Source organism: Phacochoerus africanus, chromosome 7, assembly GCF_016906955.1.
Source record: "Phacochoerus africanus isolate WHEZ1 chromosome 7, ROS_Pafr_v1, whole genome shotgun sequence".
Lineage (NCBI taxonomy): Eukaryota > Metazoa > Chordata > Mammalia > Artiodactyla > Suidae > Phacochoerus > Phacochoerus africanus.
The window spans coordinates 11,787,809-11,815,720 of record NC_062550.1 but is presented as its reverse complement, the minus strand read 5'-3'; the positions used below and the strand labels follow the sequence as shown (position 1 = coordinate 11,815,720).

Here is a 27,912-nt window from a genome sequence, read left to right as displayed (position 1 = left end):
TATCACATGTATGTGGAGGTGAACTGGCCTCCCGAGAGAGAGAGGATATTGGCTGGCCCCTTGATTCATTACAGGACCCATTTCTAAATTGGACAGTTTTAAAGACATTTTATACGTTAGTTTTATTTTGGCCTGGTTACAGGAATTCGGAGTCTCGCAAACTGAAGCAAAGGAAAAAAATCAAGAGAGTAGAAGGATGGACATTTTGGAGGAAAAAAAGTAAATGAAAAACAAGTACACATACATACACACAGGGGTAAATCAAAATTAAATCCCCCAAACCACCAAAAATGGGGGGGGGAGGAGAGAAGTGTTACTTTTATGCATTTTAGAGCAAGAAGGTGAAGGACACAGAGACACAAACACACACACACACATACACAAACAAGACAGGGTTCCAAATGTGAAATAGGTGAGGCAATACATAAAAAGAGAAATAAAAATATAAACCAGAAATTGAATTATTGAAGACATGCACCTCGATTTTACGGCCCTCTACCACGGTGCCGTGTAATTTCTCCCTGGCCCTGTCTGCATCAGCACTATTCTCGAAAGTTACGAACCCGAATCCCTGCATGCAGCGGGAGAAGGGGGGAAAACATGCACATCGTTATATTGAAGTACTGATCTCTCAGTAAATAGAACAAAAATATCACAGTATGAAACTGACATCAGCAACAACTCAGCAATACTCTCCCAAAGTCACATTTTCGGTCCATGCATATTTTGTAAAGGGAAATCAAATCTGATAAAAGAATAAAGAACTGCAGTAGTGGTCATAATACTAATTGTAATCATGTAATTAACAACAATAATAACAATAATAAAATGAAACATAAAGCATGTGAGGCCAGACCAAAATTAAGGTACAGAGTTACTCGGGTCAAACCATTCAACCAAGAATCTGAGCATTTAGGGGAAAAAAAAAAAGCCTACCTTTCTTTCTTAATTCAGGTTCCTTTATGTAAGACTAAAAATACTTAATTAAATCTATCATTACCCAGTAACTTTTACATGAAACAGGACATTTAGGGGCAAGCTTTGTATGAGTTTTCTTTCTTTCTCTTTTTTCTAAAGGAGGTCTAATTGTTTTCGGCCCACTCTTCTGGCTGCTTCTATCCCCATCAGCTCCTTTGGGAATAGGATAATTTAAGCCAACGTGTTGATGTGAACTCCATGGGGCTGGGTGTGGAAGAGGAGAGCACACGTGTTTGTCCAAACATAAATGTCACTAAGCAGTGGTCAAGCATGACTTGCTGTCAATGCTAATTTTATTTTACCTCATTTTATGTTTTTACAGCTGCACCCACGGCATATGGACGTTCCCAGGCCAAGGGTCAAATCTGAGCTGCAGCTGGGCCTACGCTACAGCCATGGCAACACCAGGTCTGAACTGCATCTGTGACCTAGGCAGGGTCCTTAACCTGCTGAGCCACAATGGGAACTCTAATGCTAATTTTAAATGACCAGACGGGCACTTAGAATAAAAACATGTTCAGCTGAATTTCAGAAAACTGCTCATCCAAGTTTGTCTAAATTACACTCTTGTTGAAGTCTACATCTGCTGCTAAATATATCTAATTTTTTGTATATAGAGAAAAGGAAGAGTCAAAGGCAATGGGAGTGAGATCTATTTAGCGACCTCAGTTGTATACATTCAACAGGAAAAGGATACCATAAAACAGCAATGCGGTTGCTACTCAGAGTCAGGATTAATTTACTCTGTCCCCTGTAGATGCTGAAAAACAAACCAACAAACCAACCAACAAACCATGGAACTTTATTAAGTAGAAAAAGCAGGAGAGCAGGGAGTTAACCCACTTTACTCCTTTGCTCACATTAAATCTGAAAAGACTACGTCATGATCACACCACCAATTTCAACGCTTGTATACCCTGAGACTATCTCATAAAGCATTGTATTGGTTCCACTCTAGGTGCTGTTTTTCTCTCTCCACTCTGTAACTATAAAAGTTTCTCAAGCTATTTGCCTCTGCAGAGTAGTTAACTTTGAATTTTCTGAGAAAGTCCTCGTGTCTCAAAGCCTTCACTGTTCCCCTATATTCTTTGCCTATACCACTGTAGGATAACCTGAACCCTGTAAGTTTTACTGAAGTTCTGCTCTGCTGCTTCACGCCGTGAGTACTCCTATATATACAAGATACATTCTCGACCGAGATGGTAAAGAACATGCATTGCTCAGTAAGGTTTTATAAAAGCAACTCCACCATTTTGAAGCATCTGACTACTAGCTATTCTAAATGAGTATATGGTTGGGTGGCAAATCCATGGAGGATTCCAATGGATTATTTCTACCTTCGACTTGGGTATCACCACAAATACTCCAGAAAGTGAAATTCTAAGCTGATAGAAAATTTAAAAAACATATGTAGCTTAAGATGGAATACTATGGGTAATTTTAACTAAAAATGTCTCTTAACAATATAAATGTGTTGAAAATATGAGTGGGAACACATTTTCAGAAACAAATATCAACACATTATAGCCACTTTGACAACTCAAGGTATACAGGGCAAGTCACTAATTAAGTATTCATTTGTCACCTACACCAACACCCAGTGAAGATAAGAAGCCCGTTCTCTAACCCTGGAGAATCCTCCAATGGGAAGGTTAAACCTTTTACAAGCGGTTACAGACACACATACACATATACTTGTTTGTTTTTTAAATACACCCATGGGGTATAAAGGATAAATCTGTTGGTTTCCTTTTAAGGGTAAAGAAACTGGATCAAACTGAGGTTAAGCACCCAAGTGCCTGCAAGGCCCAGAACACCAACAAGGTCTTTTTTCTTCCAGGCAAATTTTTCCTACAGCTAATGGTGAAAAAATTAGAAATTATGCTTTGAAATCAAAGTTCAGTATTCTATTTACTAAACCACCATTTCTTCTAATTTCCTTTTTCAAATCTAATTGCTCATTGTGTTCTATGACCCTCCTTTCTGTAATGTATTGATGGAACATTGGTGACACAGTGACTGCATCTAAAAGAATGCAGGATATATTATAAGTATTGGCATCTTATAGCCAGCAAATGACAAAGTTTAACATTAAAGTCTGCTTGTGTAAGATTTTCTCAGTATGACTTTAGTTTTCTGGAACAGAGTTTCACTTTCAAATTTTAAAAAGTATTTTATAAAGAAAGGTGCTTATACACCAAAGGAAATGCTAATCAAGATACCAAAAACCTAAAGATGAAGCAAGCTTATGGGCACATTTACCTAAGGTAAGAGGAGGCAGAAGGCTTGTTGATACTTTGAGACTTCCTGAGAAGAAACGCAGAGGTAAGAAGATTTCTTTCTTGCCTTGGAAGATAAATAGACCTTGTATCAGATAGAATAACAGTCCCCCAAAGTGGTCCATGTCCTAATCCCCTGAACCTGCGAATATGTTACCTTACATGGCAAAAGGGATTTTGCAGATGTGATTAAATTAATGATCCTGAGATAGAGAGATTATCCTGGATTATCTGGTGAGCCCAGTGTAATAGCAAGGATGCTTAGAAGGGAAAGAGGGAAAGAGGAGGGCCAGAATCCGCGTGCAGCAGCCGGAGAAAGCTGGGTGGGCTGTGGCTGGCTCTGAAGATGGAAGGGGGGGCTACAGGCTAAGGAATGTGGCCAACCCGGAAGCCAGGAAAGGCAGGGCAGTGGATCATCCCGTCCAAGCCACCTGAAGGACTGCAGCCCCTCATTTTAGCCCAGTGAGACCCACTTTGGATCTCTGACCTCCAGGACTGTAAGATAACAAATCTGTGTGGTATTAAGCCACCAAGTAAGTTTGTGATAACTGGTTCAGAAGCACTGGGAAATTATACCTCTCAGAATTAAAGTCTGTGATTAAGAAGGAGAGAGGCATAACCGGCATTTTTGGAGTGTTGTCCTTAAATATTTTCCTCTTGAGTGGAACCTTCACACAGAGGACTTTCCATCAACTCTATTTTCTGCTTATCTGTCACATTTACAATTTGGTTTTAAGAATACTAACTCAAATAAAACTTGAAAAAAATTTCAATGTACTGTTTCTTAAATAAAATTTAGCATTTCTGAAAATGTGCCAGGAATTGAGCTAAGGATATTCAAAGACTTAAAAGAAGTTACTAATAGGAAAATGTGCGTATGTGAAATTGTTTTAATATCCTTTTTATTCTTGGAAATCTAATTCACATTAAGTTTCGTCATTTGGATCTCTTGCTTTAAAAACAAATTTTATTACAATTATGTCCTAACCTAACACCTTTTCCTTTGTAACATGATCATATAATGTATCAAACAGGGAAATACAATAATGTAATAACATAATAACTTTGAAGAGCTACAAAGTTAGACTCAATAAAAGTAAATATTTCAGGTAGGTAGGAAGATAAAGAACAGATAAACAAAAAGTAAATTTGTATGTTTATTTATAAAATAATGTCGACATATTTCTCTATACCAGCACCATCTGACAAATATAATGTGAGCCACACACATAATTTCAAATTTTCTACTAGCTCCATTAAAAAAGTAAAAACAGGTGCAACTAATTTCAATAATATACTTGAAGCTGTACTGGGTAAATAACTATTAAAAATAATAACAAAAAATAAAAATAAATAAATATATTTCCCAACAAGCAATATCATAAAAAAAAAATAATATATTTGATTTAACCCAGTATATACAACATAGTATGATTTCAACATGGCATCATTATAAACCCATTATTAGTGAGATGTTTAACATTCTTTTTGTGTGTGTGTGTATGTGTGCTAAGTCTTTGAAATTGGTGTCTATTTTACATTTAAAGCACATCTCAGTTTAGATCTCCCACATTTCAAATGTTCAATACGGCCACAGCCCTGGACAAGGCAGGTCCACACCCTTTAAACTCTGACCCAGGGCTCTCAGCTCACAAAGTTCTTCTGTGTTAATAATTTAAGAACACCTGTGCTACACTCATGATTTACCAGCTACCTTAGCTGCCTTTCGGAAACTGAAGGATGGTATGTTTATCAGGTGTATGGTTGTGGTTAAAACTTATACAGAGTGTGACAAAAATTTTATCATCTGCCTTGACATTCATCTGTCATCAAGGGCATATGGAGCCGAGTAACTGTCACCTTTTTAGTCTGGCCTCAAACTGCGATAAATAACAAGCAATAGGGTGAGCAATGTGAAAACATTTTAAAATTTGTATAATCTTTGAATTTTTCCATCTCAGAAAAATGAGAAAGAAAATTTACCATGTAACTTTTAAGGGAGAAATCAAAAGCAGACGGTTCTCCTGGGTATGGCCAGAACACAGAAATTAAAAAATAAATAAAAGAAAAACAAAACTAAAACCCATAAAATGGTAACAAAAGAAAATAAACTACCACTTTCGGAAATACATGCACTGTTAATTCAGTTTTAAGTATAATGAAAAACATTTAATCTCAACATTACCCATCAAATTTTACTGAAAATCACAAATGCCTACTTAGTGTAATTTCAAAGGTAGTCTTTTGACCATATTTGGAAAGAAATAAGGGAAATTTTTTCTTATAAATTCCCTTTGCATAAAATCAATGCCAGGGAGATAGGAGAGAAATTACAGCAGATTACCTGTGTCTGAGGAATGGGAATAGAGGTTTTATCTTCTCTAAACTTTCCTAAACTTTAACTTCCAGTCTAAACTTAAGCCTAGCCCAAACCCAGATACCCATCATTCCAGAAATCCACCTGAGAGAAGTAATGAGAACACAGTAACTAAAAATCTGCTGGAAATCTCCCAAATTGTTGTGCTCTGTTTTGGAGACCTTCAGTGGACTTAAGAATTGACACTGCCTGAAGAGGTGAGGAGCTTCTACACATTGGGTATTTGTAATACACATCCCTTCAAAAGTGACAGCTATACTCACAATGTGTTGACAAAAACCTTATGGGCGTTCCTGTTGTGGCTCAGCGGTAATGAACCCCACTAGTACCCATGAGGACGCAGGTTAGATCCTTGGCCTCGCTCAGTGGGTTAAGGATCTGGCATTGCTGTGGCTGTGGTGTAGGTCGGCAGCTGCAGCTCTGAGTCTACCCCTAGCCTGGGAACTTCCATATCCCACAGGTGTGGCCCTAAAAAGCAAACAAACAAAACAAAAACTTTATGGAAAATATAAATGTTTAAATCTGTGGATTTCTTTTTAAAATAAGCTTGATATTTATTACAAACAAATTGCTATAGTTGGACTGAGTGATCATGAACAGGATGGTGAAAGGTCTGAATTTCAACAACGGAATAAACTCTCTGTCCCTAAAAGTATCCAGCAGATTGTGATGGAACATGATGGAGGATAATGTGATATATATATATATATGGCTGGGTCACTTTGCCGTACAGTAGAAATTGACAGAGCACTGTAAATCGACTATAATGGAAACAATAAAAATCATAAAATTAACAAAAAAAAAAGAATACAAAAAAAGTATCCAGCAGAGAATACACAGTGAAGAGTCCTGGTTATTAAACAAGGTGACCACTGTTTAGGGTTCTGTTTAAGACTCTGAGACGAAAGACTGGAAGGAAATGCAAGAGAATACTGTGAATATTCTCCTTAATGAATTGTACATGCTTTTTTCCTTCCTATTTCTAATTCATGTTTGTTTTTTTTTAATAATGGTTCCTTAAAAAGTGCTTTTGAAAAGTTGTTACTCAAAGGATCTACAAGGAGAGTGACAACATAATTTATTGTTCAAACTAGGGCACTTTGAGGGAGAGAGGGGATATTATTAATAATTATGCTATGGCAACAGGTATAAACTGGGAACTATGTAGGATAAATGAGGGTATATGGCTGCTCTTTCTACAGTATCTTCTTACTGTTTGTATTAATACTTTGTCATGACCGGTGCAATCTGGAAAATCAATAAAGCTATGCATAGCTGTGTAGTCATTTTTCTAGATTCTTATTTTTTTTTTTTTTTTGGTCTTTTTGCCATTTCTAGGGCTGCTCCCATGGTATATGGAGGTTCCCAGGCTAGGGGTCTAATCAGAGCTGTAGCCACTGGCCTACACCAGAGCCTCAGCAACGCGGGATCCGAGCCGCATCTGTGACCTACACCACAGCTCACGGCAACGCTGGATCCTTAACCCAATGAGCAAGGCCAGGGATCGAACCCGCAACCTCATGGTTCTTAGTTGGATTCATTACCCACTGAGCCACGACGGGATCTCCCATTTTCCTAGATTCTATTTGAATATGTTAGTTAATTTTTTGTTAGGGGTGCCATTTTTCATCACATATCTTAACTGAACATTTTCAAAAAGATGGTCTACTTTGCTTCAGTTAATCAAAGAAAAATTAAATGGCTGATTGTTTTTTATAAAGGAGTGGGGAGTAAAAAGATGATTTTCAAAAAAATCACATGAAATAATTTATATATCTATATACACATGTGCACATAAATGATTTAAATTCACTCCATAAAAATAAAATTTGGAATATGAAGGTCAAAGAAGAAAGAAGGAAAATAGTCAACAACAGAGAAAGGACCACCTCCTGGAGCACAGAAAATCTACTCTCCAGGCAAGCTGGAAGGTAGAACACTACAGGCGGGGAAGGAAAGGGCAGGGCAGAAAAACAGTGTTCACTTATGTGTACAACCGAGTATCATCTCAAAACCAGGGCCAAGAGTTTCATCAGAATAAGACATGGTGTAACAAAGGATTGCTTTTTGTTTTGTGGTCATTTATTTGGTTAAAAACTGTTCTACTGTAAATATTACTTATCTCTAAAAACTTGGCTTTTCCATTACTGTTTCAAAAAAAAATTCAATAAAGCTAATTTCTGTACAGAAAAGCACTCTGTTAAGACTGAGCAATTCTTTTTTTTGGCCATGCCTGAGGCACGTGGAATGTGAAAGTTCCTGGGCCAGGGGTCGGACCCATGCCACTGCTTCAGTGCCAATGTTGGATCCTTAACCTACTGAGCCAAAAAACCCTCCAAGACTGAGCAATTCTTAACAATGGAACCACAGGAGTCTCTTCTTCTCTGATTCCTTTCAAGACATACTGTAATTTTACAGTCAACCCTAGACACAAAAGAAACGAGAAACTAAACTTAATTTACAAAAAGAAAAATACTCATTAATTTATCTTAGGTGGATTCCAGAAGGGGCATCTAGGTTTTGATGCCAAAATTAATCTCTAGCCCATTCCAGCAAAGAACTTTAGATAACAGTTAAGAAGGGCAAAGATGAAGTCAGGTTTTGTATCAGCTCTGGAAGGTAATTCTGAATTCTGTACTTTGTTCTAAAAACATTTTCCAATTAGTACATGGTCTGACTACGCTTCAGCAGCCCAAAGAAAAAGGGGCAGTGAGGACACAGCATCAAGCTGAGAGAAGCAGCATATACTCTGAGATATCTCAAAGAGAAAAGGAAGGCTTGTGTCATTTAAAAAGAAAATTACAGGGGAGAAGCAATTGAATTGGGTAAATTAAAAAATTTTGGGCAGTAGGCAAATCCTTGAAGTCAATGGAAGAAGCCTTAGAAAGATCAATTTCCTTTGCTTCACAAGAATTCAATCAAATTATTTTCTTGGTAAGGAGCAAGTCCTCAATGCCTGATGGAATTATACTGGGCTTCCGGTTGTTAGTCTCACTAAGAATATTCCAGACACATACACTTAAAACAAAAAATATTTTAACTATCAGTTTAAGATAAACAGTGTGGTCAATAATTTTCCTGATTTCACATTCACGTGCTTCTCATCTCTAAACCATTGTTATTTTTCTATCTTGTATCTAAAAAGGTCACAAAAAATAAAAGCAAACTATTCAACAAAGGAACAGAAATCCATTGTGAGGAAATTACAAGTATAAATTGTTTTACTGGTTACAGCTTGAATAGATGTCACTTTAAAAATACTTACCAAGTTAAGTGCTGGAGAAAATTCTGTATAAGCATATTAATTTTTTTTTGTTTTAACTGAAAACTGGAAGCTTAGGGTATAATTACCTCTTTAATAATTAACAAATAATGATTACAGTCAGAATTAAACACTTTTAGTGTTGATGCATTCTATAAAGGAAGGGAATAATAGTCAGGAGCATTAGAAAAGTGCACACATTTTCATTAGCAGAGATGGGGGTAGGAGGTATATGTAATTCTGTAGATTTGTTATTTTTATTTTGTTGTCCTTTTAGGGCCACTGCTGTGCAGCACATGGAGGATCCCAGGCTAGAGGCTGAATTGGAGCTACAGCTGCCAGCCACAGCCACAGCCACTCCAGATCCAAGCCTCGTCTGTGACCTACACCACAGCTCACGGCAACACTGGATCCTTAACCCACTGAGAAAGGGCAGGGATCGAACCAGTATCCTCATGGATGCTAGTCAGATTCGTTTCCACTGAGCCACGATGGGAACTCTCTAGATATGTTATTAATTCCCAAAGTATAGTGAATTTGGAGCAGGAAACTGAAGACAGGGAAATATTAACTTATTTATTTGCTTTATTTAGCTTTCCTCAAATTAACATTCTTAGAAATTAAATCATAGCCAAGGGCTATTTTCAAGGCTCATTAGAGACGACCAAATGAAAATTAATTCAAAAAGTGGTCTAACCTAAAAATGCAAATAGAACCTAACATGGCAAGGTAGATATTTACAAGCTTGGCCCTAGCTGATTGTGTCTGTGAAGTGTATCTCATTTGCGGAGGAGAAAGAAAATTCTCAAATACAACTTTATGAAAATCAGTTCATCAAATATTTTTTCACAACACCGTTTCAAGACTCTACCATTCCTTAATTCCTAAAAATACTGCTGCTTATTTTGGTGCAGAAAAGTTCTAAATCATATAGATTAGAAATTTAAAATAGTAAATTACTAGGCAAAAGTAAGTTTTAATGAAAACGTTCAGTTCTTATACAGAACACATTTAAGAAGAGAATACATACATCAAATTATACACGGTTACTATATTTATTCTTATGCAAAAACCCCTAACTCTCCCTATTTGTAATGGAAGCGACTCAGTCCTGAAGTTTACCTGAGTAGACCTGAAAGTGATGAATACCTGAGTCACCACTCCCTGTTTTTAAACCTCGTCAAAATTTTTTGAAAAGAGAAAGCAAGTTAACCGAATAACTGAAGTATGTTCTAAGCACTCTGAGGTCACTTTGAAGTTCGATTGCTAAAAGCTGAATTGTTCTGATAGAATTCAGACTAGAATTCTCACAGAATTTCACTTTCTTTTTTTCTTTTTTCTTTTGAGGGATGCACTTGGGGCCTGTGGAGGTTCCCAGTCTAGGAGTCTAATCGGAGCTGCAGCCGCCTGCCGACGCCACAGCCGCAGCCACGCGGGATCTGGGTCACGTCTGCAACCTACCCCACAGCTCACAGCAATGCTGGATCCTTAACCCACTGAGCGAGGCCAGAGACCGAACCCGCAACCTCATGGTTCCTAGTCGGATTCGTTTCCCCTGTGCCACAACGGGAACTCCGAATTTCATTTTTTGTTTGTTTGTTTGTTTGTTTTTTTCTCAGTCTTCTCTCTCTTCCTTTAAAATGAGAAGCTTAGGCTTAAACCCAATAAAGGACTGGCGGGACTGGCGTGTCCTACAGCCTTTCTTCCTTATGGCTACATTCTCCCTCAAACCGCCCTTGTTTCCACCCCTTCAGCTTCCAGGTTTAAGGTTTAGAGAAAAGTTTTGGCTGTGGGTTAGCTTATGTTCAGAGATGATCTAATCAAGCTAGTTAGGATTTTTGTTTGTCTTACTTTTTAGGGCTCTAAAAAAGCTCTAAAAGCTCTTGGCATATGGAGGTTCCCAGGTTAGGGGTCGAATCAGAGCTGTAGCTGCCGGTCTACACCACAGCCACATGGGATCCGAGCCACGTCTGTGACCTACACAAGAGCTGAAGGCAACGCCGGATCCTGAGCAAAGCCAGGGATCAAACCCACATCCTCATGGATACTAGTTGGGTTCATCACTACTGAGCCACAACGGCAACTCCCTAGATAGGATATTTTTCGTAGGCTTGAAAAACAGCTTAAATTTTCTGACTCCTTACTATATGAAATAAAACAAAACTAAAAAGAAACCAAGCACAAGCATACTGAAAACTAAACGGAGCTTACCTTAGAGCCACGTTCATTAAAGATTATTTCTACATCTAGGATTTTGCCAAACTGCTGCAGAGACAAAAATAAAAACATTTATTTATGGTCAGCTTTTTATCCATATACTTTACTTTCTTCTGAAAAAGGAATAGGTGTTTTTTTCCCCTTTACTTATTTAACTTCAATTTTTCTATTTGCTGAAAGGTCCCAAAACCAGGTGCAGATTTTTCCTCATCATTGAGCTGGTAATTTCTTCTTTTAAATTCGCTTACATGTGCATTTTTCACGTCTATATAGTGGAAGCTGTTTTCAGAAGCTATTCACAGAGAGTGTCTCCCTATTACATACTTCTTCCTAACTGCATCTCTAACTTTTGAAATGTCTGTTTTTTGTTTTTGTTTTTGTCTTTTCTAGGGCCGCTCCCGCGGCATATGGAGGTTCCCAGGCCAGGGGTCGAATCGGAGCTGTAGCTGCCAGCCTACGCCAGAGCCTCAGCCACGCAGGATCCGAGCCGCATCTGTGACCTACACCACAGCTCACGGCAACGCCAGATCCTTAACCCACTGAGCAAGGGCAGGGACCGAACCCGCAACCTCATGGTTCCTAGTCGGATTCGTTAACCACTGAGCCAGGACAGAAATTCCTGAAATGTCTGTTATAAATAGTAAATTCTAAATAGAAAAATATACTATTGAAGGCTATTTATCTTTCCTCCCCCACCTTATGTTCACTGGGACTGGGAAAAAAATAGAAAATATAAACAAAAAGGAAAAGGGAAACAGGAAATGAGATCATCTGTAATCCCACCATCTTTTTCTTTTTTTTTTTTCCGGCTGCGCTTGCAGCGTGTGGAAGTTTCCAGGCCAAGGAAGAACTTGCTCCACAGCAGCGACCTGAGCTGCTGCAGTGACAGCTCCAGATCCTTAACCCACTGCACCACAAAGGAACTGCGTAATTCCACCGTCTTAACATTTCGATACCCAGCCTTCCTGGCTTTTCCTTAGGCATATGTATATATATATATATGTTAATAAAAAAATATAAATATATAAAACATATATATATATGTAACTACACATACATATAACTATATAACTATAGATACCTCACACTACACATACTGCTTTTACTTTTTTAGAACTTAATATACTATAACTTTCTAAATCATGAAATATATATCTGTGTTATCATTTCTACAGGTTACGTGCAATTTTCCATCATACCAAACATTTGTGGATATTACGGATAGTTCTGTTTCTTTGCCATTTTAATATTTCTGCAATGAATATCATCAAGAATATTTATATAATAACTTTCTTTTGTAATTATTTAAATATTTTAACATTTGGAAAATCAAACAAATCTAAAAACACAAAACCCAAATAACTATTGTGAGAGTATAGCTGATGGGGCATACACAAAACACAAACACAGTAATTACCTGGAGGAGAGGTATATACAAAGTGACAAAACTACCTGTTTAATCAACACCTGGATGAACTGACTTGAAGGAATGTGCAGTAAATCTGCAGGCACCTTTTTTGGCTCACACTTCCCTTTGAGTACTGGACTCACAGACCCAATTATCTGTTTTAATTGGATTGCAAGGCAGACTTCGGGAAATGTGAAAAAACTAAAAAATGAAAAGTGCAAAACAGAAATCATGCTTTCTTCTTGGTCTGAATTATTACCATCTTTATTAAGAAACATGTATTAATAGAAAAAAAGAAAAGAAACCACCACCACAACCACCACCAAAAAACCCCAAAGCAAAAACCAAACATGTATGAAGAGCCTAAGTTTTCTAGGGTAAGAGTCCTGGGTTTGATTCTAGTCTCAGCATTTAATATAAAATTAGAAAAATCAAGAGAAGATGGAAATGTCATATTTTCATAGGAAGGAGGGCATTTTGCTTTATTTCTTTGTCTATCCCCCAAACTGAGATTTGTAGGGTGTTTTAGAGTTTGTTTTCTTTTACGTTTCCTAATTGGACCTTACAACATCCTTCCAGAGTACAGACTGCCTTCCTTTAATGGTTAAGGACTTTGAGACTGAAAGAAGGCACTAATCCAATTTGCAGAGCTAATAAAATCTGGCATGCAATCTTGCTTTTTACCAATGCCACTGTCCTTCTAGGTATCAACATGTACTAAGCACGTGGGAGAAGACAGCAACCAGGTATCCTTTGCAAGGAAAATTTCATGCATTTTTTGCACTTAGTGTCCAATGGTAAGGGCATAATACATTTCAAGAAATCACTGATACCTGGCCTAGGCAAATCTTTAGTGGACTCTATTTTTCTGACTCAAGAGAAGACACACTTCTGAAAGACAAGAATGTACTCCGCTTTTCACAGCCCTCCAGAGATTAAGGTTCCATATTATCTCTGATAATTCGGTAGAAAACTTAACAACTTGTACTCCTGAGAAGTTTTTTCTTAAATGTCACCTACATTCTTTATCCTGCCTTTCATGTTTTCTGTTCTCTCTTTTCTGCAGAGATGAAGAACAACTACCATTTCCTGCCAAAAAGCTCTTCCAGCACTTCAAGAACCTCCTTGAAGATTCATTAAATCTCAGCCCTGGCCCTTGCTTTCAGGGTAGAAAACGCATCCAGGGCGTCAGCTGACAGTGAGAGAACTCTGCTCCAGGACCTTATCACCGAGAAGCGGCCACCACCAAGGCTTAAAGAAGGGCATTTGCTTTTCAGATAATGCGCTAGGCAGCTACAGTTTTTTTGTTTTTTGTTTTAAATAATTCTCTCTCATTCCTAGTTCAAGTGAGGAGTTAGGTCAAATTAAAACAGGCAACAACACATTAGCCCAGAAAAAAGTTAAGATTCTCAGTAGTCATTCACATCTAAGTAACTTAAATCTTTACTATTACACTTTGTTTTCATGACAGTTATTTTGGGAGGAAGGAAACAGCTGGAAGAGCAAACACATCAGGTAGCAAACTAACCTCCTAAAGCTGGTTTTAGATCACAGATATTATTTCATTTAATTCAGAACCTTTGAAAGGCAAGATTCTGAATTAGATTCTGACCTGATTTTAGCACTGAAAGCCTTGCATCCCAAGAAAACCCTCAGTCCCAGGCAAACGGGCTTGGACAGTCACCACCACTGGTAAGAACTTACTAGGCTAATGTGGAGAATAGACCAGGTGACGGGAAAGATCCTAAAGCCTTATGAAAGTATTCCCTTGCCTCAGGATCTTTCTCAATTTATTTGCAGTTTTATCCTAAAGGACTAAATGACGAATAATACATTTGGTGGGTCAGAGTATATTCTAATTGTAAACCCCAAAAAAGGACTTCAGAGACTTACCCCAAACATCTGCCGGAGGTCAGGGTCCCGGAAGCGGAAAGGAATATTAGAGACATGCAGTCGTTTCGGGGTAGATTTACTCTCTGAATTTTCACTGCTTTGTGTCTGTGACTGCTGGCCGTCTGTCTGTGCGCCCCCTTCTGTCTGCTAAGCAGAGAAATAAAAAACATTAAGTGAAAATGAAATACAACAATTTCACAAGAATTACATAAAGTCTTCCCCTACCCTAATCATTCTCAGTGTCTTTAAGCAGAAATCACAGCTGTCTCTTCAAAAACATCATATTATCTGTATTCAAAATGCTGTAGGGTATAAAAATTTATGTCTTTTGTATATGTGTAGTATGTTAGTAAAGTAGGAGATACTATAAACACTAAGTGACCTGCTCAAGAACACATGGAGAAACATTAGGATAACAAGGTATAAAAATAGCACATTATTCTTAGATCCCAGAATTTCTGGTCAATGATTTCAGGAAATAAGGGAATATTTTTATATTTCACTCCCTCTATTATTTCCAGAGTTTATGACTACTGGGTTATTATTTATAACAATAAATAATAACACTGGGGACTTGGCTTAAAAACTGAAGAAACCTCTTACTCTGAAATGGATCTGTACTCTCCTCCCTAATTTATGCAATTCCTACTGCTTTAGCAGAGGGAACCCACCTTTCTGTGGCCTAGAGCAAAGCTGCGTTTAGAAAATCTGTTGGGGAGTTCCCATCGTGGCTCAGTGGTTAACGAATCCGACTAGGAACCATGAGGTTAAGGGTTCAGCCCCTGGCCTTGCTCAGTGGGTTAAGGATCTGGCGTTGCTGTGAGCTGTGGTGTAGGTTGCAGACACGGCTCGGATCCCACGTTGCTGTGGCTCTGGCGTAGGCCAGTGGCTACAGCTCTGATTAGACCCCTAGCCTGGGAACCTCCATATGCCATGGGCGCGGCCCAAGAAGTGGCAAAAAGACAAAAAGACAAAAAAAAAATGTGTTGGGAAAGGCTTGAAGGAACTCTGACTAATCTACCACGTACGGATATATGCTGGATTTGTATATATCCGTAGTGAAAGAATGGGTGTGCGCGTGCATTTTTAATCATGAATCTCTTTTGCAACATCCCAGTCATGTGTTCAATAAATCCTCAAAAAAATCGCTATGTTGAGCAATACTTTTGATGAATATCTAACAGGTATGAAACACTACAGGCATTCATAACACACTGACTTTAAAGTATTAACCTGACAATTTAAGAACCTTAGTTATGTTTCTACTATTCCCTGGGAAGCACATGCCAAACTGGATGGCTCGCTGAGTTGATTAAACCAACATATTTTTAAAACAGGAGTGGAACTTGCCGTTCTTCTTATCTCAGTTGAATCAGAACTGAGTCCCTCCAGCAGATTCTTCTGGGTGCCACAGAATGGATCCCTCCACTTTGACCCAGTGTTCAGTTAAAAGAAACTGAACCAGACATACTTGTGGCTCAAAGGTTTGCGACCATCTTGGAATGAAATTTGAGACTTTTAAAATATAGAGGATGATCAGGAATAAACTCCCAATGAATACCAGTTTTTCAAGAGTCAATCTAAGTGATGAAAGCTTTCATTTCATTCCATTCAGGCCTTGCAGATGGTTTAAATGTGTAATGATTCATATGATACAAGAACAGCAGAAAAAGGAAGAGCTACGAAGCCATGTTCTGCGAAAGTGTAAGGTTTTCAATCATCAGTCTGGGCACAATGCAGACTAAACAAAACAAATTCCATTCAAAGACAAAACTCACTAAGTTACTAAAACAGCATCATGGACACCAAACCGATAAGCATAAGTGAGCATCAATCACAACTAATGCTCCTTCAAACATCTTCCGACTTGCCTCTTACAGCTGGATCACATAAAACTCTTTCTTCAATCCAACTTTAAAACCACCAGATCTAATCCACAGGAGATGATGTGCCATGCTGAGCAAAGTTAAAAAAAAGACCGATCCTAGCGCCACACCACAGTTTTAAATATAACTTGTATGTATGTGAGGTGACAGGATAAATAAAAACTAATCATTACTTCAAAGAATGTTGCCTGAGGTACTTGTCTGTTGCTTTTGAGAATTTTTTGCTGTCCTGGAGACACAATTTACAAAGACAGTAAAAAGCTAGATTGGCTAATTTTCCAGCTTGTGTAAACATCTCTCTATCTATCTATCTATCTATTTTTTTGGGGGGGGTGCAGCCCCCAAAGCATATGGAAGTTCCCAAGCTAGGGATTGAATCCAAGCCAGAGCTATGACCTACGCCATGGCTGTAGCAATGCTGGATCCATAACCCACTGGGCTGGACCAGGGATAGAACAAGTGCGTCCGCAGAGACAAGCCGGGTCAGTAACCCACTGCACCACAGCAGGAACGCCCTACATTTTTTTTAAAAAAAGCATGACATCTTTAATTCTAGGGAGCCAGCAAGTGGAAAAAGTGAACCATTACTGCCAAAATTCTTAAGGCTTTTGATTTTAAATAAATTTATAAATTGAAGCATAGATAGAAAATATGCTCATGTAACCATCAAATTAGATCAACCAACAGAATGCCAATAGCACCTGTGGGCTCCACTCTAGTTCCTGTTCCCCTGCCAAAGAATCACCACTCTCCCAACTTCTAACTCCACAGATCAGTTCTGCTGTTTCTGAACTTCCTAGAAGGAAAAAACAGGGGGGAGGAAAAAAAAAGGGGGGGGGGAATCATACACTATGTACTCTTCTGTTTCTGGCTTCGCTTACACATTACAATCGTGTCGCACACATATACTGTTGTACATTTCATAAACATACAGAATTTTTTCTGTATGAGCTGCTTCCCATTTTTGGCTATTAAGGATAATGATCCTATGAACATTCTTGCTGCCTATCTTTTGGTGCACAAGAGCAGGCATTCCTGGAGCTCCCTTGTGGCACGGTGGGTTAAAGATCTGGTGTCACTGCAGTGGCTCAGGTCGCTGCTGTGGCTTGGGTTCGATCCCTGGCCCTGGAATTTCCACATGCTGTGGGTGATGCCCCCTGCCCCGCCAAAGAGCTGGCATTTCTGTTGGGTGAATATCTAGGCTTGGATTTGTTGGGTTAAGGGTATGTTTAAGTTCAGCCTTAAAAGATACCAGCAGTTTTGTAAAGTGACTGTAATACCTTCCACTCCGTCAATGCTGTGTGAACCTTCCAGCTGTTTTACAGTATCACCGTTTTCATTTCAACTATGTGGGTGGGGGGCATCCTACCGTGGCTATAGTCTGCTTTCCTCTCTTTCAGCCTCAGACCTTTTCCTCTATTCACTTCTATTTTTTTTTTTAATTTTGTTGAAAAATGGGAATTCTTTTAAAAATAGTATTTCTTGAGTGCAAACTCTAAGACAGACCCTTACCTAAGCCTTTCAACAAATAATAATATTTAAACAGTGTTAACTCTGTCAGACATTAGCCTAAATGTTTTTACATATTTTAATTGCGATTCTTTCAACAACTCTAAAAGTAGGTTTGTTTGGGAGTTCCCATCGTGGCTCAGAGGAAACGAATCCTACTAGTATCCAGGAGGATGCAAGTTCCATCCCTGGCCTCACTCAGGGGTCAGGGATCCGGCATTACTGTGGCTGTGGCGCAGGCTGGCAGCTGCAGCTCCGATTTGACCCCTGGGAACCTCCATATGCCGCAGGTGTGGTCCAAATAAATAAATAAAAGTAGGTGTGTTTGTTTTATATAGAGAATGGATTCTCTCCTTTTGACCCAGTGTTCAGCTACAAGAAATTGAATCAGAGACACTTTTGGCTCAGAGATGTTAGCAACCATATTGAAGGGACTGAGGAACAGAGGATTTGCCCAAGTAATGGGCCAGGGATCTGCATCCAGGCAGTCTTGGCCCCAAGGGTATACATTTCTTCTCACTGTATTATACTGTACTTTATGGGTATTGCTTTCTTTAATCCCCAAGGTAATCTATGAGGCAGGTACAATTACTCCAACTGACAGTGGCAGAAACGAAGGCACGGAGAGATGAAGTTCGTTGCCCAAGGTCACATAGTAAGTGGCACAGCAGGAATTCAACGCCAGGCAGCCCCGCTTCGTATGCTAAAGCTCCCCCCCCCCCCCCAGCACAGGCACTCCCACTCCGGCACTCCCGCTCTCTCCTCTCCTCTTCAGAAAGGAGAACACGTGTGCTTCCCACCCTCTTCTTTCTCAGGACCTTCGCCTGAAGAAGAAAGACTTCCCCGGGGGAGGGGCAGGCATGGGGGTGAGGGACGGGGGAGCTATACAGGAGGTGGCGTGTATTCTGTGCCTTGAGGGAACAGGAGCAGGTCAGCCCCTGCAGGGGAGGAAGAGGAGAGGAGGAAACCCAGCAAAGGCACACTGACAACTATAAAGGAAAAAGGGCCTCGGAAAACTAAACTGATGCTTGGGGCTGAAGTGCAGATTTCTGTACATTTCTTTGGAAACAGGAACAGGAAATATACGCTGCATGCAATTAAATGAGATCACATTTGCCATCTGCCATCCTCAAGGTGAAGTTTACCTCACTATAAATACACATATCAGAGAGCAAAAGTAAATACAAGTTTTTAGGCTATATCTTTTCAAAAAATAGTGAATTCAACTGTTCTGAGAAAAATCTCAGTCAATACAGCATTGGTTTGCTTTCTTTTCTTTTTCTTTTTTTTTGTCTTTTTGCCACTTCTAGGGCCGCTCCCATGGCATATGGAGGTTCCCAGGCTAGGGGTCTAATCAGAGCTGTAGTTGCCGGCCTACACCACAGCCACAGCAACGCGGGATCCAAGCCGCGTCTGCAACCTACACCACAGCTCACGGCAACGCCAGATCCTTAACCCACTGAGCAAGAGCAGGGATCGAACCCTTAACCTCATGGTTCCTAGTCGGATTCGTTAACCACTGCGCCACGACGGGAACTCCTGGTTTGCTTTATTTTCTATTGTTAGCTGCTGGGTGACTTTGCTACTATGCTGGCAACCTCACAAGATTCTGTTTTGCCTTCTGTGGTGAGTCTGTGACCCCGTTGATTCTCTGGGCAGGGGATGAGAGGGAAGAAAGAGGCTGGAGTCCGTGTCCTGTCTACTACGAGGACTGGCGATGCAATCATGTGACTAAAGCCCACACATCCAGTCCTCAAATCTCACGGCTACTCCAGTGAGGTCGACTATCTGTCCACACTGACGTGAAGCCCAGGGCACCTGACACTGAAGGGCGAACAAGTCTCACAACCTCATTCTAGAAATGAGGACCAAAAAAAAAAAAAAAAAATGAACTCAAACTTTTAAAATTCTAAGTTAGGGGGGAAAAAAAACCCCACCAACCAAACTCTTTCAGAATTTTGAAGGTAACTCTCAAAGGTAGCATAGCATCTGGTGGTGCTGAGAAATCCGAAGGCATTAAGATCCTTGTCTCCTTGTATGTGACTTTTCCCCACTCCCTCTCATTTGTAGACTATCCAAATATGTCCAGGGCCGTAAAATTTCAAGTGACATGCATTTATGTGGGTTTGTTTTATTCTGTTCTATTTTTCTGAGAATTCTGTGGTCTCTTTTAAGCTGGAAACTAATACCCTCCAGTCCTGAGATGTTTTTTGAATTATTTTGCTTTTGATTCCCACCCCATACATTCTGCCTTTCTCTTTTCCTGGAACTTGTATCATTAGACATTAGATCTCTGGACTGTCCTCTAATTTCCTTATCTCTTGCATTTTCCAGCTCTGTCTTTGGCTCTGTTTTCTGGAATACAGGTCCTTAATCCTTTATCTGAAAACTTTGGGGCCAAATGTAATGTACATTTGTTTTTATTCTTTATCTTCCATGCTGTAGTAACCCTTGGTTGTCTTGTTCAAAATTAAGAATTAAGGGTGGGTAGTTCTCCTTGTGGCTCAGCCAGTTAAGAACCTGACAGAGTGTCAATGAGGATGCGAGTTTGACCCCTGGCTTCCCTCAATGGGTTAATGATCTGGCACTGCCACAAGCTGTGACGTAGGTCCCAGGTGTGGCTTGGATTTGGTGTTGCTGTGGCTGTGGTGCAGGTCTGCAGCTGCAGCTCTGATTTGACCCCTCGCCTGAGAACTTCCATATGCTGAGGTGAGCCCCCGACCCTGCCAAAAAAAAAAAAAAAGAATTGAGAGAGATGGGTAGCTAAAAAATTGATTGGAAGTTCTGAGTGGGTGGGTTGGAGGGGCTTGATGACTTTGTGATTGATTCTAATTCAGTAAGGTAAGCAATTTCTTGGGGAAATCCAACTTGTGCATCTCTGAGTTTTCCTCTTGAGTTAGGTTCTCCAGAGAAGAGTTTTCCAAATCTTCTCACTGGCACCATCAGTTTCTGAAATTCAATTTTTTTGTGGTGTAAATGGAATCATTTCCTAGCTTTCCCCCACTACTGGCATAGGAAGAAGCTCATTTGGGTCTGCTAAGTTAGTTACTAATTGGCCATCTGCTCTCTAGCTTCCAACTTATTAATTCTCCTGTTCTTATTTTTTATATTCCCAAAAACCACTTACTGCATTTTTGGAGGAAGCAAAATTAGATAGTTGTTTTCAAAAGTAACCTGAAATTAATAAGTATTAATAAAATCTTCTAATACTATATGCACATATTTTAATGAAGGCAGCAAAATAGGATAACACAGCCTATATTTGTTTCGAGATGACGTATAAAATATTGAGGGAAATATGGCTTGCTTTCAAAAATAACTGTAGGGTAGTTCTCGTCGTGGCACAGTGGTTAACGAATCCGACTAGGAACCATGAGGTTGTGGGTTCGATCCCTGGCCTTGCTCAGTGGGTTAAGGATCCAGCATTGCCGTGAGCTGTGGTGTAGGTTGCAGACACGGCAAAAGACAAAGAAAAAAAAACAAAAAAACCCAAAAACCTGTAGTATCTCAAGAGCCTTTATTATAGTGCTTCTCCAGTGCATACATGAAAAGCTGAGGTAGGGCAAGCTGAGACCTTGGAAATGAGACGATTATCAGCTAACAGCAAATCTATAAATACAGGGTTTTTTTTTTTTTTTCATTTCTCTGTTCTGTAGAGCCTGGAACTACTTCAGATATAAATTGAGGATGATTAAAAAATATTCTGAGATAAGCAGACATGACAACTAACTGTCATCTGGAATACTGGACTGGATTCAGAACAGAAAACTAGTGACTGAATAAGGTCCATATTTTATGTAACCGTATTGTACCAACACTTCTTATTGTCTGGTTTTGAAAAACTGTACTATACCCATGTAAGATGTTCACATCAGGGGAAGTTAGGTGAAGGGTACACAGAAACTTTCCTACTACTTTTGTAACTTTACTGTAAGTCTAAAATTATTTCAAAATAAAGAACTATTAAAAAAAGATAAAACAGCTCCTATAGCTCAAAAAAAACAAAAACAAAACCAACCAAACAAAAAAACCCAGTCCCCAAATGCAGAAAACCCAAATAGACATTTCTCCGAAGAAGACCTATGGATGGCCAGTAGGCACATGAAAAGATGTTCAACTTCACTAATTATTAGAGAAATGCAAATCAAAACTACAAAGAGACATCACCTCACACTGATCAGAATGGCCATCATTGAAAAGCCAGACCATAAAAGCCAGATGCTTGGAGAGGCTGTGGAGAAAGGGAGCCTTTCCACACTGTCGGTGGGAATGTAAATTGGTGCAGCTGCTACAGAAAACAGTATGGAGGTTCCTTACAAAACTAAAAATAGATTTACCATATGATCCAGTTATCCCACTCCTGGGCATCTATCCAGATAAAACTATAATTGAAAAAGACACATCACCCCAGTGTTCAGAGCAGCACTGCTTATAATACCCAAGACATGGAAACAACCTAAATGCTCACCATCAGATGGATGGATAAAGAAGACGCAGTATGTATGCGTACAGTGGAATACAACCCAGCCATAGAAAAGAATGAGGTAGTGTCATTTGCAGCAACATGGATGGAATCAGAGGTTATCATACTAAACGAATTAAGTCAGAAAGATAAATATCATATGATATCACTCACATGTGGAATCTGAAATGTGATACAATTGAACCTATTTATAAAACAAAACAGATTCATAAGTTTTTTCAAAGTCTGTGAGTCAGTATCTGTTCTGCAAAGAAGTTCACTGTGTCCTTTTTTAATTAAAAAAAATTTTTTTTTAAATTTTTGGTCTTTTGTCCTTTTAGGGCCGCACCTGTGGCATATGGGGGTTCCCAGGCCAGCCTACGCCAGAGCCACAGCAACAGCAATGACAGATCCGAGCCTCACCTGCGACCTATATCACAGCTCTCGGCAACGCACGATCTTTAACACACTGAGCAAAGCCAGGGATCAGACCTGCAACCTCATGGTTCCTAGTTGGATTCATTTTTTGCTGTGCCACGACAGGAACTCCCTTTTTTAGATTCCACATGTCACTGATAGCATTTGATGTTGGTGTCTCATTGTCTGACTGACTTCACTTAGCATGATAATTTTAAGGTCCATCCATGTTGCTGCAAATGCTGTTCTTTCCTTTTAATGGCTGAGTCATGTTCCATTGTGTATATGTCCCACATCTTCTTGATCCACTCCTCTGTCGATGGGCACTTAGGTTGCTTCCACGTCTTGGCCATTGTATAGAGTGCTGCAATGACCACTGGAGTACATGTGTCTTTTCGAGTCATGGTTTTCTCTGGATAGATGCTCAGGAGTGGGATTGCTACATCAAATGGGAGTTCTGTTTTTCGTTTTCTGAGGCATCTCCATCCTGTTTTCCACAGTGGTTGCACCAATTTACAATCCCACCAACAGTGTAATAGGGTTCCTTTTTCTCCACACCCTCTCCAGCACTTATTGTCCATAGACGTTTGGATGATGGCCATTCTGGCTGGTGGAAGGTGGTAGGTACCTCACAGTGGTTTTGATTTGCATTCCTCTAATAATGAGTGATGTTGAGAATCTTTTCATGTGTTTTTTGGCAAGCTGTATATGTCTTCTTTGGAGAATTGTCTGTTTAGATCTTCTGCCCATTTTTGATGAGGTTGTTCATTTTTTGGGTATTGAGCTACAGAATGTGTTTATAAATTTTGGAGATGAATCCCTTGTCAGTCACTTCATTTGCAAATCTTTTTCTCCCATTCTGTGGGTTTCTTTTCATTTTGTTTAGGGTTGGTTACCTTTGCTGTGCAGAAACTTTTAAGTGCCATTTGTTTATTTTTGTTTTTATTGTCATTACTCTAAGAGGTGGAGCTGAAAAGATGTTGCTGTGGTTTATGTTGGAGAGTGTTTGGCCTATGTTTTCCCTTAAGAGTTTTATAGTATCTGGTCTTACATCTAGGTCTTTAATCCACTTTGAGTTTATTTTTGTGTAGGGTGTTAGGGAGTGTTCTAATTTCATTTTTTTCCATGTGGCTGCCCCGTTTTCCCAGCACCACTTATTGAACGAGCATATTCTTGCCTCCTTTGTCATAGATTAGTTGACTGTAGGTGTGTGGGTTTAATTCTGGGCTTTCTATCCTGTTCCACTGATCTACATTTCTTTGTGCCAGCACCATACATTTTTGATGACCGTAGCTTTGTAGTATAGTCTGAAGTCAGGCAGCCTGATTCCTCCAGCTCCATTTTTCTTTTTCAGGATGTCTTTGGCTATTCTGGGTCTTTTATGCTTCCAAATAAACTTTAAAATATTTTCTTCTAGTTCTGTGAAAAATGTCTTTGGTAACTTAATAAGGATTGCACTGAATGTGTAGATTGCCTTGGGTAGTATAGCCATATACTGACTCACAGACTTTGAAAAACTTATGGTTTCCAAATGAGACAGGTTGCGGGGGTGGGGGGAATGCACTGAGGTTCAGGATGGAAATGCTATAAAATTTCGTTGTGATGATTGTTATACAACTATAAATGTAATTAAAAAATAAAAATTAAATTATATTAAAAAATCCATAGAGACAGAAAACAAACTTATGGTTACTGAAGGGGAAGGGGAGTGGGGAAGGATGAATTTGGAGTTTGGGATGAGCAGATATAAGCTACTATATATAAATTAGATAAACAAAGTCCAACTGTATAGCAGAGAACTATATCCAACATCCTGTAATAAAACATAATGGAGGAGTTTCCCATTGTGGCACAGTGGAAATGAATCCAACTAGGAACCATGAGGTTGCAGGTTTGATCCCTGGCCTCACTCAGCGGGTTAAGGATCTGGTGTTGCAGTGAGCTGAGGTGTAGGTCAAAGATGTGACTCAAATTCCACACTGCTATGGCTGTGGTGTAGGCTGGCAGCTGTAGCTCTCATTAGACCCCTAGCCTGGGAACTTCCATATGCTGTGGGTGTGGCCCTAAAAAGACAAAAGCCAAAAAAAAACCCACAATGGAAAAGAATACATGTGTATATGATACTGAGTCACTTTGCTATATATCAGAAACTAACACAACACTGCAAATCAACTATACTTCCACTTTAAAACAAAGAAAGAAAGGTGCTCTTAAAACCTGTATAAGGCAAGAGATTTTATAGGCAGAGGGAGCAGGAACAGAGAAGTTACATTTTCATTTGCTGACTGATTAAAGCATTTCCTTATATGGAATAAAGGAAAGTCTTGGAACTTGGTCAGGCAGGTAAGTGCTGATTGGCGTCAATGTTTTCTTTCTTTCTTTCTTTTTTTTTTTTTTTTCCTTTTCTTTCTGGGAGAGCCAAGCATAGAAACTTAAGTTTTGGTTTGCTGACATGGTACTTTACATGAGCAACTCCATCTTGAGTCCAGTCTGGTCCCTTTAAAAAAACCAATGTAAATCTTCCCAAATAAAAGCTCTGTCAGGAATTCCCACTGTGGCTCCGTAGAATCTGAGGAGTTTCCATCATAGCTCAGTGGTTAATGAACCTGACTAGCATCACGAGGATGTGGGTTTGATCCCTGGCCTTGCTCAGTGGGTTAAAGATCTGGCATTGCCGTGAGCTGTGGTGTAGGTCACAGATGTGGCTTGGATCTGGTGTTGCTGTGGCTGTGGTGTAGGCTGGTGGGTACAGCTATGATTTTTTTTTTATTTTAATTTTATTTATTTATTTATTTGTTTGTTTGCCATTTCTTGGGCCGCTCCTGCGGCATATGGAGGTTCCCAGGCTAGGGGTCGAATCAGAGCTGTAGCCACTGGCCTGCGCCAGAGCCACAGCAATGCAGGATCCGAGCCACGTCTGCAACCTACACCACAGCTCATGGCAATGCCAGATCCTTAACCCACAGAGCAAGGCCAGGGATCGAACCCGCAACCTCATGGTTCCTATTCGGATTCGTTAACCACTGCGCCATGATGGGAACTCCACAGCTATGATTTGACCCCTAGCCTGGGAACTTCCATATGCCATGGGTACAGCCCTAAAAAAAAAAAAAAAAAAAAAAAAAAAAAGAATCTGAAGAATCTGACTAGTATCCATGAGGATGCGGGTTCGATCCCTGGCCTCATTCAGTGGATTAAAGGATCTGGCGTTGCCTTGGGTTGTGGTATAGCTTGCAAATGTGGCTTAGATCTGGTATTGCTATGGCTGTGGTGTAGGCTGGCAGCTACAGCTCTCATTCAACCTTAGCCTGGGAACTTTCATATGCTGCAAGATGAGGCCCTTAAAAAAAAAACAGCTTTGTTAATAATTGCCTAATTTCAAAACTATAGGAATTGTATGGCAGTTCACATGGCATCTCTACTTTAGCAATTAGTAGAAAAAAAAGAATTTTGGGAAGTCAGAAATTTTTGTCCTTTTTTGTGCTAATACCCTTCTGGTTTTGTTCCATGCTGCTTTGATTACTGTAGCTTTGTAGTGTTGTCTGAAGTATGGAAAGATTATGCCTCCAGCTTTGTTCTTTTTCCTCAGGATTGCTTTGGCAATTCTGAATTTTTCATGGTTCCATATAAATTTTAGGATTATTTGTTACAGTCCTGTGAAAAATGTCATAAGAAATCTGATAGAGATTGCATTAAATTTGTAGATTGGTTTGGGTAGCAAGGCCATTTTAACAAAATCAATTTTTCTAACAGAAGAGCATGGGCTATCTTTCCATTTCTTTGAATCATCTTTAATTTACTTTACCAATGTTTTATAGTTCTCAGAATACAGTTCTTTAACCTCTTTGGTCAGGTTTATTCCCAAGTATTTTTTTTTTTTTTGGATGTGATTTTAAAAGGGATTTTTTTTTTTTTTTTTTACTTTCCCTCTCTGATGCTTCATTGTTAGTGTAAAGAAATGCAACTGATTTCTGTATACTAATCTTGTTTCCTGCTATCTTGCTGAATTTATCAGTTCTAGCAGACTTTGTATAGTTTCTTTAGGGCTTTCTATATATAGTACCATGTCATCTGCAATAATGACAATTTTACTCAGAGTGCCTTTCTATCTGCTACACTGGATGATACCTAATTCATGAATCACTGAATAAAGAAAGCCAGTTAGATCTTTCTAATTTATTCTGTTAAATTTTGTTAACGGTTTAAAATGTGCATGGAGGTGAAATGTCATTAATTTTTCTATATCACACAATCTTAATTCTGAATGACTCAAATTCGTATAAAATAAGACAGTGATGTATTTTATACCCAAGAGATTCTAATGGAAAGGTCATTGCCCAAAACAGCTTTAAGCACATCTAAAGGAGATGTGTGCGTGTGTACATGCTTCAAAAATCACAGAGCAATACTTCCCAAAGGGTAGAATGACAGGTCTGCAGAGTGTTAACTGGTATTTGGAAAAAATGAGTTTCATGGTCAAATAAATTTGAAAAATACTGGACTAAAACAAAATTAACACGTTTCTTGAGAATTTTGAAGAGAGAAAACTCACCTTTCTCCCTAAACATATATTATACATATCATTCATTCACTCATTTTTGTAGAGCAAGTTATAAAATTCACTTTGAAAAAAATACTGTCTTTATCAGAATGGCTCTTAGAGCACTAGCTCCCAAGGTTGTAAAGAAAAAAAAAAAATGACAAAGGAGAAAAGAGATATATAATTGGACAGCCTGTTAATTTGCATTATTTTAAGTAAAGAACTGCTTATAACACTTTCTTTGAAATGAAATAATTATATGCTAGTATAATTATAGCTAATATTTATCAAACATTTATTATGTGCCAGGCAATAACTTTGCTATTCAGAAGCTTCTGTTGTGGCCCGACTAGTATCCATAAGATCCCTGGCCCCATTCAGTGGGCTAAGGATCCGGTGCTGCCATGAGCTATGGTGTAGGTTATAGACATGGCTCAGATTTGGCGTTGCTGTGGCTGTGGTGTGGCTGGCAGCTGCAGCTCCGATTTGACCCCTAGCCTGGGAACTTCCACATGCCATGGGTACAGCCCTAAAAAGACAGACAAAAACCAAAAAACAAAACTCTGTAAGTTTGTTCTAGATGGAGTTCTTAGGTCTAAAGTTGAAGAGTAAATGGAAGCTAAGAAGATAAGACTACCTCTACAGATGCCTTTTATTTTTTATAATTTACACAGGGAAGCCAAA

General features: G+C 39.2%; 1 protein-coding gene across 22 annotated transcripts in view; it reads right to left on the bottom strand.

Annotated features, from left to right (window-relative positions):
• RBFOX2 (RNA binding fox-1 homolog 2) overlaps positions 1–27,912 on the bottom strand; it is a 270,031-nt gene that overhangs the window by 28,834 nt on the left and 213,285 nt on the right. For 12 of the 22 annotated variants that reach the window (XM_047786403.1, XM_047786407.1, XM_047786423.1 and 9 more), the window contains 3 exons: positions 14,415–14,561; positions 11,108–11,161; positions 479–571 (listed from right to left, as the gene is read on the bottom strand). In XM_047786403.1, the coding sequence (XP_047642359.1) occupies positions 479–571; positions 11,108–11,161; positions 14,415–14,561 (294 nt within the window). The remainder of the gene's footprint in view (positions 1–478; positions 572–11,107; positions 11,162–14,414; positions 14,562–27,912) is intronic. The other 10 variants (XM_047786404.1, XM_047786425.1, XM_047786406.1 and 7 more) reach the window with 3 other exon arrangements.